This window comes from Echinococcus granulosus (assembly GCF_000524195.1).
Source record: "Echinococcus granulosus chromosome Unknown EG_S00031, whole genome shotgun sequence".
Classification (NCBI taxonomy): domain Eukaryota; kingdom Metazoa; phylum Platyhelminthes; class Cestoda; order Cyclophyllidea; family Taeniidae; genus Echinococcus; species Echinococcus granulosus.
In genome coordinates this window covers 481,870-494,997 of record NW_020170411.1, presented here as the reverse complement: position 1 = coordinate 494,997, position 13,128 = coordinate 481,870, and the positions used below count along the sequence as shown (strand labels likewise).

Sequence of the window (13,128 nt, the reverse complement as noted above, 5' to 3'; positions counted from 1 at the left end):
CTTCTACTACTTCCAGTTTACTCAAGTTATTAAGCCACAACTCCTGTTCGTGCAGTTAGTATGACGCCTTTAAATGTGTAAAGGCGGGTCATTTAGAACTGCAAAAATATGTGGACCATTTCTTTTCCGACTCAGCTAAATCATTTGAGCGACTTCCCTTCAGCCTGCCAACATCACTCTCCTCATCAAAATTGTCAGTAAAAATGGATTCAAACACTAACTGGCGCTTCTTATAAATGCTCTAATCAGTGCTTTTGTAGAAGCATTCTTGTTTATCACTATAAAAATGAGCCTTTGAAGACAGGATTGTTTAACGCGGCGAGTTAAGCAGTGGATAGAAGTACGCTTTCAACGTACTGTACACTTCCAGAGGAATCTTTCGTTGGCAGATTCAAAAGAAATGTTGCGATTTGATTTTAAAGAGTCGTAAATGAATCAGCATAAACAAAATCAAGATATACAACACTATTTCATGAACTTAGCAAATACGTCACTTTTTTCATAATTCACGAACAAATAAGTTAATTTCTTAATATATATTGTAATCAAGTTGCTCTATTCATTTCACATAAAATGCATTTTTTAACAAACCCTAAATGGTTCCCTGAAGGAGGATCCTGTTTCCATTTCTAGCATTTCTTTTAATGGTTGTGCAATTACTCGCGGGTAAAAGCGTAAAAAAACCAATCATTCGTGTTAGTCTATTTCCGCTTTCACGGGAGACATAGGTTTAGTTGGTTTACCTTCAACGCCTTCATTATTATGCGATCCACCGAACCATGCAGCTCACACGGCCAGACCAGTCTGTTGAAGTGTGGAGGCATCAACGCAACGGCGTCATGCGGCTGAGGCACCGGTTCCAACACCACCTGTTGAGCCTTAATGCAGGCAGCAAATGGGGCTCACGTAGTCGTCTGGGGGTTTGCGGAAGGCCTAATGTATGGCATTGGTGCTTTGGGCAATTCTGTACCTCAACATATTAGTTTTTAGCTGTATTGCTTTATCAAAGTTAAACAGAGTTTTGCGCTAAGATCACGACTGGTCACTTTTACAAGTACCCAACTCTTGGGAAATCAAATCAACAAATGCGTGGGACCTTCCTAAATACGTAAATAATTATGACAGAAGGATTACCCCAATTTTTATCCAAAAATTCCTGCAGCGTACTCTTTTTGCCTCATTGACATATTTACTCCTTAGAGTAAAAATTTTTCGAACATTTCAATTAACCCGAAAGCCATATATGACATTTTGTAAATATTTCCGAAATACCCATTTGGGGCTCTGCACTTAGAAGTAGGAAAGCGGTACCTGTTCAGGGCACTTGTCCAAAAGGTGCAAGGAAGACGACCGGATTTTTTAACCATGATGGTTCACATACCACTTATTTCACTTTAGAAAAGTAACTAAAATTTAAGCAAATAAACTGCTTATTAATCCTCCTTATTTAGTACATAAACCATGCGCCATTAAGGTGCATTTTAAACAAGGATAATTCTGACCATTTAATAGGAAGAGTCCTAAATTTTGAAGGCATCTTACAATGAAAAATCAAATTCCTTATTTTGCTGTTCAAATTAGCCTTTTATTATATTTTATGCACTGGCTAACTTTACACCGGCTTTTGAACTGCTAGATATCGAATCCCATCTACTATTGTTTTACTTAAGGGTCTTGAAATGGAACCCAGACTTTGGAATTGTGACATTACTTTTAACAGCATAACCTTACTTTGTCGCGCACCAGATTGCATAATAATGCCTCATTGTGAATGCTTAAAAATTAAGTCACGTTTTCTGCTTTTCTTAAAATTCTCTGTTTTGTGTAGTGCCGAAGGTGGACTTCGAACGGCCATGCACTTTGACCCTGCCATTGAAGCTTGTTAAAATCAAATCGCTGGGCCTTTCTGCAAACTTGCGGCAAAATATGTGTAAGTTTACATCCTGATCAAATTTCACTGCATGACTTCCTGATTCGGTTGAACTTGCAAAAACCATAAGTAGGTAGGATATATCAACATCCTCACTTTCCCAATCTTTTTACTTAGTTTAATTTTGACTTTCTCACATTATTTGTTAATAAGTGTAGTCGTATTTAGACCACATTAAATAACGGAGAAGCCAAGTGACCCAGAATTGTTCCCTTAACCCATCTTCAGGATCAGTGGAGTAATTTTCTGCTACTAATGTTCCCAGTAGTTGTTATTTTAAATGATCCCTCTTTTTTGCGATCGTGGTGTTCAGTGTAAATGGTTGTGATTATTAAGCATTTAAATAAACTAGAGTAAGCTCTTTGAAAAGCATTGCTGAATTTCAGGGAAATTTTGTAACTATGATAATGTTCTCACCATGACAGGCGTTTATAAAATCTGCAGAGTCATAGATGCATTTCTGAAATACATACTTGCAAATTGAATAAAACACTACTTTTTTGTAAAAAAGTAAAGGACCCTTCTTAGGATTCTTTAGTAGAACCTAGTCTTACCGGAAGTTCAGGTGCCACGAAATCGACTCGAAATAGAGTTAGGCGCACGTCGGGAAGCATACTCATTGGATCTAATTCAGAAATGCGGAAATGTTACCTCTCCTTACCGTTTGTTCTCCCGTTGATTAAATACGCGTTTCTCAATGAAGGGAGAAGGTGTGTTTGAATGCCACGGTTTGTCACTATGGTTCTTCCATTTCTCCGAGCAAGAACTTGAATATGGCTTGAAACCTGTTTGCGTGTTCTTGTCTTTCCAGTCCTCAGTTTTATGTATCGAGCTATCAACTCGTTCCGACCTTAAAAACCATGGAAACTTATATTTTATTCAGTGTAGCTTGGTTTGGGTAACTAGTGTTATTTTAAAAAAAATCTGTTAAGTGTGTATTATCCGATTTGACATAGGAAATCCGCTCAATTCTTTTTTAATCGCCTTATTGTTTTTGTCCTCTATCAGATATGTCCTTTTCGACGGTTACTCTTCCGACTCATCAATTAATTTGGACAAATCCCGTTTCATCCAGGCCGTCATGTTTTAACTGCTCTCGTGGGGGGAGGAACAGGGTTTCCTTTTAAGTCCAGCTTGTCGCTATTTCTAAACAGCAAGAGGGTGTGAGTATATTGCTGAAAATATGGGTTGACTAGTTTTAAAAATTATTTTTTCGAAGTGTTGTTACAAATTTTCGGGGGGAAATTATTTTTGCGAAACTACTTAGTTCACAAAAACTATTCGTGATGCCTAAGAAAATCAAAAGAATCCTGATTGTGGCCCATTTTTTTACTGAAAATACTTGTTGCACCTAATTATCCCATAGTTATTTGTGCTATAAACTTAACGCTTTTAAAATGCCACAGTTTGTGTCACCACTATCAGATGCCTTCATATTCTCGCATCAGGCCATAGTGACAGATAATGCAACCCCTGAAGGCACGAAGAAGCATAGGGAATCAACTTTATTATGCATATTGTTACTGCAAAAGTCATATTCTTCTATGTTAGTAAGGTATTTTTTTGCATTTTTATTGTTGCTATTTAATTTTGAACGTCTTTAATTTGACTTAATTTTGGTGCCAATAATGTTTAGATGAACTACATGATTTTCATGTCGGAAGGGAATTTTGCATGTATAGATGGGGGAAATTGGTTAGGCTCCTTTTACGCGTGAGTCCAGAGTATGTAATTTAAGAAAGCAGTGTCTGAAAATAGTTAAAGTTATGGTTAAACAACAAATTGTATGTTGCGAATAAGGGAAGATACTTGCTACTGATGGCTTAATAGTTCCACAACCGCATCCTTTACGCAAACAGTACTAAATCAACCCAGGGGTGGGTTTATTTATTTTAAGATTTACTCTTCTAGAAGATATTCTTTCAAAAAGAGTAAGAGATATAGGACAAAATTAATTCCGAATATTTTATTAAGCACGTTTCTTATCCCCATTCTCATATTAGGGTACACCGCTTCTTTATGGTTCTCATGGGATAAAAGATTGGCTCTCATCCAAATAAATGTGATTTAATAAAGATTTTCCTGGTAAGCAGTAGGTCGTTATATAGTTTCCGAGAGCGTTGCGTAATAGAGACTTATGAAAATGGAGCAACGCTTTATATTTTTATTTGAGTAAAGAAAATTAAATTGACAGAATTTTGGCTGTTGAGGAATCATTTAATGTGAGTGGATGACGGACCAGTAACGGGAGGGCAGACCAAAAACGAGTGTGGGAAAGCGCACATAGTATGAAAGTAATTTATGTGGGTTTAAGTAAATTAACTAATAGCTGGGGAAAGGTAATTTGCTCAAAACTGACCAAAGCTGGTCATGTAAAACCAAATAAAACCCGAGAGAACTCGTTTACAATTTTCGGCTCGTTGGTGTACTGATAGCTAAACTGGTTTAAATAGTTTAGGAATCCTAACCCTCAAAGAGAATTATGAGTACCTTTACAAATGCTTGCAAATATGTAACATTCACGTGTTTTTAACCCTAAAATATCCAAAAATTTGTACAGAGTTAAGCTAATGATGTTACAGTCTAAGGAACTTATTTTAGCGTGTAACAGCATCGTATACATAAATAAAAATATTCAAAATATGAAAAGTGCTTAACTGAGGGGAATCATCTTACAAATGCCGAAGTAAAAACTTCAAAGCATTCCGGTTGTTCCTTTTCACCTAACGAAAGGTAAATGGGAACCAATTTTTGCAGCGAATCCTTATATGTAGTTATATTTTATAGCATTCAAGGAACCCTTAGTGGTTCAAACGTTCTCTCCTAAGAGGTAAAATGTAAGTAAACTTAGAATATTACAAAACCTCACGAAAAGGGATAATATGGCACTTTTGTCAGTCGAAACATTGTCACAATTATTGCCTTTGATTAGAACTATTAATTTTTTAGACTTTCGACAGCTAGCAGAACAGGTACTAATCGTTTGAAGAAGCTACTTTGTTGAGCATTTTAAAACTTTATTGGGAATTTATAAATGAAAGTAAGCAACCATAGAAATCCTCGCAACGAGGAACATTCTTGGAGATTTAATTCTTATCTCTCCTCTCCTCTCCATATGATCCTGTTTACCTTCATCTCCTAATCACTTTTACTCCCAAACAGCCTTTTTTCATTTGCGCATCAAATTTTTAGTAAGTAATATTACCAATTGAAGAAATAGCAAGAAGATATAAAGAATGAGATAGTATTCTCCTCTCCTTCATTTGAAAATAATATTTTCACTGGTATAAGGTTCTTGATGGCCTCATAAGAACAGAACTATCCTATGATTAATCCACCAGTCCTGACCATTGCTTAAGATTCATCAAGCAGGTAGATTTCAGCCTTGATTGTTTACTTCACGGTATTTGAGTTATTGCAAATGTACAGCTGCAAGTTCACCACACACAAGCTAAACCTAATTTTCTGGGGACGAATTGGTAAGTTCCGTAGAGGTGTGTGTGGCGGGCGAGTCCTTTGGAATGACTGGTGCTATATAAAGGCTATGAAAGCCACTTTCATTTATAAGTCCGTCAGATGCTAGTATGTTAACAAGTCGACGTGATTTGAGGCTTTTGGTAACCTGTTAACGCATACGGTACCCACTTTCCCTAATGTTTGAGAAGTAACTTAGTCATTTTTATCACGAGCACTTGACATTTATAAAGGCGGTTAGAATTCGGTCCCAAGTTATTCTCAACACCGACATGTAAGTCTTTAGCATCAAAAACGGGGTATCACCACCAATTTCCGCTACCGAATCAGCTAAAAATGTTACGCTAACTCAACAAATAGTTCGGAAGCTGTAAAAATCACTTTGAATTGGTAAAATAAAAATTTTTGTTGCATATTTATTAAGGTCAAACGACGTTTTAAGAGTAGTCAAAATAATAGAGCAATTAAATTGGACACAGCATAGTGTTAACCGTCTGACATGCATCTATGCTCTATACCTCCAGCAAACAGTTGCAGGCTCTTTACAAGCCATTATAATTTGCAATGACATCGAAGCAAACTATACCGCAAATTGTGTAAAGTTTGGGCTATCTGGTAAGATGTTGTGACTATTTGCGATGATAGTTTAAGTTGGCTATTCAGTGCAACGTTAAGGTGGTATTTGCAAAGTTTAATACGAATTAAAAGGGAAATACTTGCTGAAGTTCATATGATAGCAGTGACACTGGTCTAGTATACACTTTATTATTTTTTGTTAAGCGGATATAAACTTCAAAGGAAACGAGTCGCTACACCACACCTATTTTGAAGTATTAAAAGACCACGGTGAATGCCCACACCTTACTACTTTTTAATTAAGCAGTCACTAACCAAGTATTAATGCACAAATAAATCCAAAAAAGCTGAAGTCAATTTGATGTTATCATTGGGTTTGCTAATCACTGTCAAAAAATAAATTGTAGGGCAACAATCGCAGTGTTATGCTTGAACAGAAGCTTCTTACATAATATTCAGTCTTAAAATCTATAAGTAAACTACTAAAAAATCTTAATGTTACCCATGTCAAATGTCCTTATTTTTGTACTCGAGAAATTCCTGAATATCTACAACAGAATGAGACAAATTTTTGCTCGTTCTGGAATGGATCTGACATATAATATCAGCACTAGCTAATAAATGCATTCAACTGTGTTTAGATGTAACGACAAATCAGTGCACACTAAGAATGTTTCTTCTTAGATTCCGCAAAAAAAGACAAAAAACAGATGTTTTTACGTGTGCTAGAGGCGTAAAAAATATTTATTTGTTTTATGAGGAAACCGTCAGAAAAAATGTTCAATAAATACCGAACATTTTGTGTTCTTCAGATAGTATGATTTTCCGGCGTCCACACGGTGGATAGACGGCCAGTGCCTCAAAAAAGCTTTCTTCGATATCGGGTGACCAGACGCTTTCCTTTCCTTTTTCTTCATGAGCATCATCCATGGAATATCTTGCGTTTGTTCAAAACGGTGTCAGCAGTGCAAATTATATTACAATGATTAACTAAGGTCGTCGTGGTTCATTAAAAGACAGCTAATTCTAAAATGAAGAATACGAACGCATAGTAAAGACGTAAGTACGCCTTTAACAATTTAAAAACTAAAATTTTTATAATTGTGTGCAAGGTTTTGAGCTTTTAAATCTTTTTGTACTAAACATGACAAGTAACTTCATTTCCTGGACTCGGGATTGTACTAAATGTTATCTCCGCAGTAATAAGTGTTGCCCCTTTCCTATGCACGTGTTCCACTTTCATCTGTTGTGCAACGTTTGTAAACACAGTCATCTCTAGATAGATAAATAAAATTACTGCTAATTTCGTTCACTGCTTTTGATCTACTTACTAGCTTCTTTTATTTATGGACCAGGTTAAGTGAATAATAACCTCGCCGACGTAAAAATGGAATCCTGGACTATCATTCTATTTCATAAATCAATATATTGCTATGGATCCTGTGATTCATCCCTCCACCTCATGTTTCGTACGTAATAGGCTCGATTTTACTTACTTCCACCTCTACCTTCATGCCCTTAGAACGAGTAGATAAGTTGGACGAGGATATGCTTTACTGGGTAGCAATTAATAAAAGGGAACAGATATAACGCTTTATGTGTTTATGGTACGTTTCCTCCTAGGAGCCGATGGCACTGTACGCAAGAATGCAGAGTCCAAATTTAAAATTGTAGTCATTCATTTGTGCATTACTAGTGAAAGCCCGAAGTAATCCAATAAAAGCAAAATTCGTCTTTCCCACTTCCCCATTTCCTTGAGGAGGTCCGGGTGTCGTGTATGTCATGGAAATATCGAAGGTTTGTATAGTTTGGTAAAGAGTCGACTTTGAGAATTAGCGCCTTAACTGCTGTGCACCGTTTCAGGCAATCCATGTTGACAAATCCAGTGATTGAAGTAAACAGAAACAACCCTTTTAGCATCTTGTCTTCATTGGTTCTGTCTTGACTCTTTTTGTCAAGTATGCCATAATAACAGGGACAAATCAGTTTTCTCTTTTGGTGGGTGGTGAAGAACCCGTGATGCCAATAACCAGTCTTTTCCTTGAAACCCTATGGGCATATATTGCAGCGGTGCTATCGCTGTGAGGTAGGACCTTTTGAATCTGATGCAACTAACGCAGGTGTGACAGAAATCAAGTACGTCTGGGGTGATGGTAAGCCACCAGAATATTTTGAACTTGCAACTCCTAGCGATCTATTTAACCAATGATCCTGGGACAGCTAGGCGCTTGGGGACCAAACACCCCACCGTCTAAATGAAGTTTTGACCATTTCTTCCATATCCATCTGGGCGTCTTGCTCGACGAAGTAGTGTCTTTCGCTGTGAGTTTGCAACAGAATGTTAGAAACACCTCGTATACAAGAGCTCTGTTGGGATCGGTGCGCTACATATTTCTCTAATACTGTTTAGTCGGCTCGCCCAAGAATATGGTAACCGCTACAGCACCACCCGCTTCTGCTACGGATGGTCTGCGAGATAGAGCATCTGCTTACTACGCGTATTGCTTTCTCGCACTCTGCTGTTAAATTGCGCAGCTGCAGCTCCCTGCACCAGTGTGAATCGGAACGGTCTATCTCCCTCATTGCTCTTAATAAGGTCAGAGCCTGATGATCCGTTCTCACTATGAGCTTCCTCGCTATTAGGTAATGTCTGAAGTGTGTGAACATGGCGAAGATAGCAAACAACTCATGTCGTGTTGCGCACTTCTATCCCACTTTTTGCTGACGGGTTTTACTCCTTCTTTGTCCCTTTGTAAGAGTACACCGCCCACAGCTGCATCTCTAGCGTCAGTATCCAGCACGAATGATGGGACGCTCGATTTGAAGTTGCAAAATACCTAGTCGGTGTAAAGCACAGCATTCGCTTCAGTTCTTGAACGCTTTATCACGCTCTTTCTCTCACTTGAAATTCATTTTCGTCTGCTTTTTCCACGACACTCATATTTTTGTTGTAATATGACTTATGCCGGTGCAGCCGATTTTAACCTTAGAAACTTATTTACACGTCGCGTGGGGGACCTGAGCTGAGACTCGATTATTGAAGCAAATCGATGTGAATAAGCCCACTGGATAGCTAGATGATTGTACTACCACATGGACGAAACGAATATGCAGAATAGAGCCCTTGACTTTTTCTTAGCTCATGAGCCGAACGCGTGGCGCGCTGGTTAATGGTTGGAGAAATTGTCCTCTGTCTGGTGACCGCAGTCTTGAAACACGTAGGAGCATGCTCAAATTACTGTTTCACATACGGTAGTGAGAAGTGTGCCCTTTCGCAAATACCCGGAGCCCATTTCATGAGTCAGACTAAACATCGTAATTTAGGATGGCGGGATGCGTGCGGCAGTGTGGTGCTGACCGAGGGGTCTTGTGAACAAATCCGCTAAACTAAAGCTGTAAATTCCAGCGGACGACCTCAAGGCTTGTGGAAAGCTTGGTCACTCAGCATTAAGGCATATTTAGACAATGTAAAAGTTTAAGTGACGGTAGGGGTCGTGGCTGTTTCCAGCTCATCAATATAGAAGTCATGCCTGTGAAAATTCAGCTTTTGGAATACCTGAACCCCAACGTCTGATAGGCGCATAACCTACTGTGAAATTGCACAAGGGACGAATCTGTGGAAAATTATTCACGAATATTAACCACTTTGAACTGTTTGCATACCTTGTGTGCCCCAGGAAATACTGTAGGCATCAGTAAAATGCTGGATGAGTGCATAAATTTGGCAAGGGACTTGGTATGGAAAAGGTCCAACTAGTGTTCTTTGAAATTTGTTTTCTGTAAAATCAAGTGTCCATTTTCAACCTAAACATCTGTCGCACCTGGATACAGATCCTAGGCATAAGTAATGATCCAATGTCGGAAGTTTAGTTTCTTAACCATTCTGTTCGTTTGTCACTTTGTCACGCAGTATGCCAGTCATCAAGGCTCTGTCTCAGAATTAAGTAAGATACGCAGTGAATCGAGGCAAAAACTGATGCATTGAGCCTCTTCCATTCGACCACAATCGCGTGCAGTTGAGACTTCAGTGTGTGATGGGCGACAGCCAGACGGACTTCATCGACACAAGATACCTGGGTAGCTACCTGAACGGACAGCCCTGTACCCTGGAGTGGTAAAATGCACAAAGCACTGACCTGGACGGTATCCACTAAAATTTTCGCGAAAACCGTCTTCGTATCTCCCCAGTAATGCCATTTACAATCCCTTCACGTACTGCCTGATTTTATGATTAGCGTATCCCGATTCATTTCGACGGAAATTCAACTGGCAACTTCCAATGCTGGTGATATTGAAGCGTCTAATAGGTTTCAATGGACTCACCTGCCACGACTTCTCTGCAATTATGCTTCAGGCGTTTACCCACATAAGATTCCCTAGGGCTCTTCGTAAGAACATTTGTATGATAGTGGAAGTGCTTTAAAAGAGTATGAATATGAAGTTGCAATCTGTTTATTCTTCCTTTTCATCCCCGTGCTAAGTGAATGTTCCTCAGTCCCCCTTCGGAGCAACTTTAAGTTCCTAGGAATTTGGAGTGGTTCCGAGTTCCTGTAAATAGTCCCGTTATTTCGGCTGTCATCGAACTCCAGAACTCATATTTTGAGTAGCTGTGAAAAGGTAGATACAAACTAGATTAATCTGCCTCGACGTAGGCGGACAAGTCCAGACACTGTCATGGGGTAACAGGGGATAAAGTATGACATATTCTTTCCAAATATCTCTTGGAGGAGCTAAAAATGTTGCCCTTCTGAAAGCTCAGCTTTTTAAATCATTATAATCATACTTGGAGCTACATCTTCCCCAGATATATTGACATTCAGCGTTTTCTGTGAAGTGTGGGCAAGTTTGGTATCTAGGTCAAATAACAAAAAAACCAGGAAGAAATATCAAGATAAAAGTTCACATGAGAGCCATATTTTGCACATGAGATCAAATGACACCTATCCTATGGTATAACGAGCAAACGTTCTACCCCAAGCTAAGCCCATCACTCAGTGACGATTGCAAAGCGGTTGCTGTATTGGTCAGTATAGGAAATGGAACTTGTGTAAAAAAATTGCAACATTTTATCCAAGCGTTCAAGTCAAGAAACCTGAGTGTTTCACTCGTGATCCAAATCCATCAGTGCAGCTCACAACCGAGGGGAGCACCGAGTTGGTTCGTTGGGGGTAGCATCCGTATCCTTACCTGAAGCACGTTTTGGTAATTATTGAACAAATACTAAGCAATTAATAAAGCTTTAGAAAGACCTATGTGACCCTTAAGAGTTGACGCTTTCGTGAAAACCGACAATTGCGACAGGCATCTGCAGGTGAAAGAAGTCATTCAAGCAAATCAAAAGAATTTATTTCAAGTGTTGATGACACACTTAATTTGAAAACTTCCTTGCATCAAAGGTGTGGTTAATAGCCACTCATGTGAACCGTCACACAAATTAGTAGTACACAAAGTATCCCAAATAGTAATGAGAAACTTTGGCCGTCTCTTAGTAGTCAGTTCCCTAACAGGGATGGTGATGCCTCAGTACCTTATAATATCATCGCCCCTCGTCGAGTGGAATGCGAATCTGTAGGGTTAATAGTACCACTTAATTCAAGATGTGTTAAAAGTGGTGACAAATACTACGTTGATGTTTAACTAATCCCTTTGGAGATATTTACAAAAAGTGTCAAACACCTGGCTTACTCTGTCGTCGCATACAATGAATAAAGGAGGTATGAACTTGAGGATCAACTAATTTAACAACCAGAAGCAGCGATGGGGTTAAACACTTTCGCAATTAGCCTTGCCTCCAGAAGCAAACAGCCTAGCCCTGCCAACCCTCACTTCCAGCTGCCTACCCTGCTTCTCACATGATCGTTTTTTCCCCTGTTCAATGTCAGTGCCAAGTCATATGAAGGTGATGACCATCACTTAACAGATTATCATTGGAGTAGCACTCAGGACCACATGGGGTGGTATCTCCCTCTCTCAGTTAGTCTACATTTCAAATCTTCCAGCGACAAAATTTTGTGGTGATGAATGGTGAGATTTTTGCGCTGCCGTGTAGAAAAGATGCTAGTTACTGACTCACTAGCCCCGACAATTGTCTCGATTGTTCACAAAGAGGATTTCTTACACACCTTCTAATTGATATTAGCTACACACCTGAGTCTTGGTTGTGCACCTTTGTTTTTGTAGTCTGTCTGACCAGAAGTATGGAGCAAGCAGGTGTGGCACCCTCGAAATGTATGTGTATGTGGAGCAGTGAGTTTGTTGATCTGTAGCAATTACCAATTGCCTGTTCATTCACATAGCTTTCGGTACAACAACCACTAGTCATCACAAGTAATATAGTAGGCAGTCTTAATTCATCACCCACCGTCATTTTGGGACGGTGAAGAAAATGCAGGCCAAATTGATGCCCTAGTCTCCCACCGCCACTCACGTGAAACACTAGTGGGAGCTTATCACACGCTTATCTTAACAATCTGACCTGTAGAACCATTTCTAGGCAGTGTATTCTGCTGCGGCTCAGAAAGGTCTCTCCAAAAGCTAGACAACAGACGGTAAGGAAAGCTTTTGCAGTCTGGCTTAAGCTCATTCGCAAACCAGGCAAGCTCGAAACGGCAGCTAATGACACAAGACTTGAAGGCGGTGAGCGAATGAGGTGCAGAGCACAGACAAGAGGACCAAAATCGAAATCTTCTAAAGTCAGACTGCCCTTCTCGAAGTGCTGCAGCCATCTTTCAGTTGCTCTATCATAAGGAGCACAATTTAGCGCACTTCTTCCAGTGCGCTCTGCTGCCACGTACAGCACCTTCAAGGAATATAGGGTAATAATTCAGAAAAGTTGATCCAGTCGTAGCTCCGAAACCAAGTCCAACTTGTTTAGTAGGTCCGTTCACCTTACACTTGTTGATGTAAGAGTGGATTAATACTGAGGGGCGAATGACAGGGAGGTTTTATGTCAACAGATAGATATATATCAATGCCTTGTGCCTAATCTACGCGAAGGCATTTCACAGGTCCCGCCAGTAATAAACGATCATTGCATCGAGTTCTTTCGAAGACTGAAAGAATTTTTCCCGGTCACCTGATATTTGACGCCTATGCAATCCCAACTTTACGATCGAATTCAGGGATAACCTTAGCAGGCCCTAATGTCC

The 13,128-nt window shown here is 39.4% G+C and overlaps 2 protein-coding genes across 2 annotated transcripts; both read right to left on the bottom strand. All coding sequences in view use genetic code 11, as the record gives it.

The window, feature by feature from the left end:
• Nucleotides 1–2,454: 2,454 nt before the first annotated feature.
• On the bottom strand, nt 2,455–6,910 carry EGR_04773 (Transcriptional enhancer factor TEF-3; the record flags this gene model as incomplete). The annotated part of the gene is made up of 3 exons (XM_024494022.1): nt 2,455–2,555; nt 2,592–2,780; nt 6,772–6,910. The coding sequence occupies 3 exons, from the start codon at nt 6,908–6,910 to the stop codon at nt 2,455–2,457; spliced, it is 429 nt and encodes a 142-aa protein (XP_024351587.1).
• Nucleotides 6,911–7,059: 149 nt separating this feature from the next.
• Nucleotides 7,060–12,347, bottom strand: EGR_04772 (hypothetical protein; the record flags this gene model as incomplete). The annotated part of the gene is made up of 4 exons (XM_024494021.1): nt 7,060–7,118; nt 9,644–9,757; nt 10,764–10,832; nt 12,254–12,347. 4 exons carry the CDS (start codon nt 12,345–12,347, stop codon nt 7,060–7,062), a joined length of 336 nt encoding a protein of 111 aa, XP_024351586.1.
• Nucleotides 12,348–13,128: the final 781 nt, after the last annotated feature.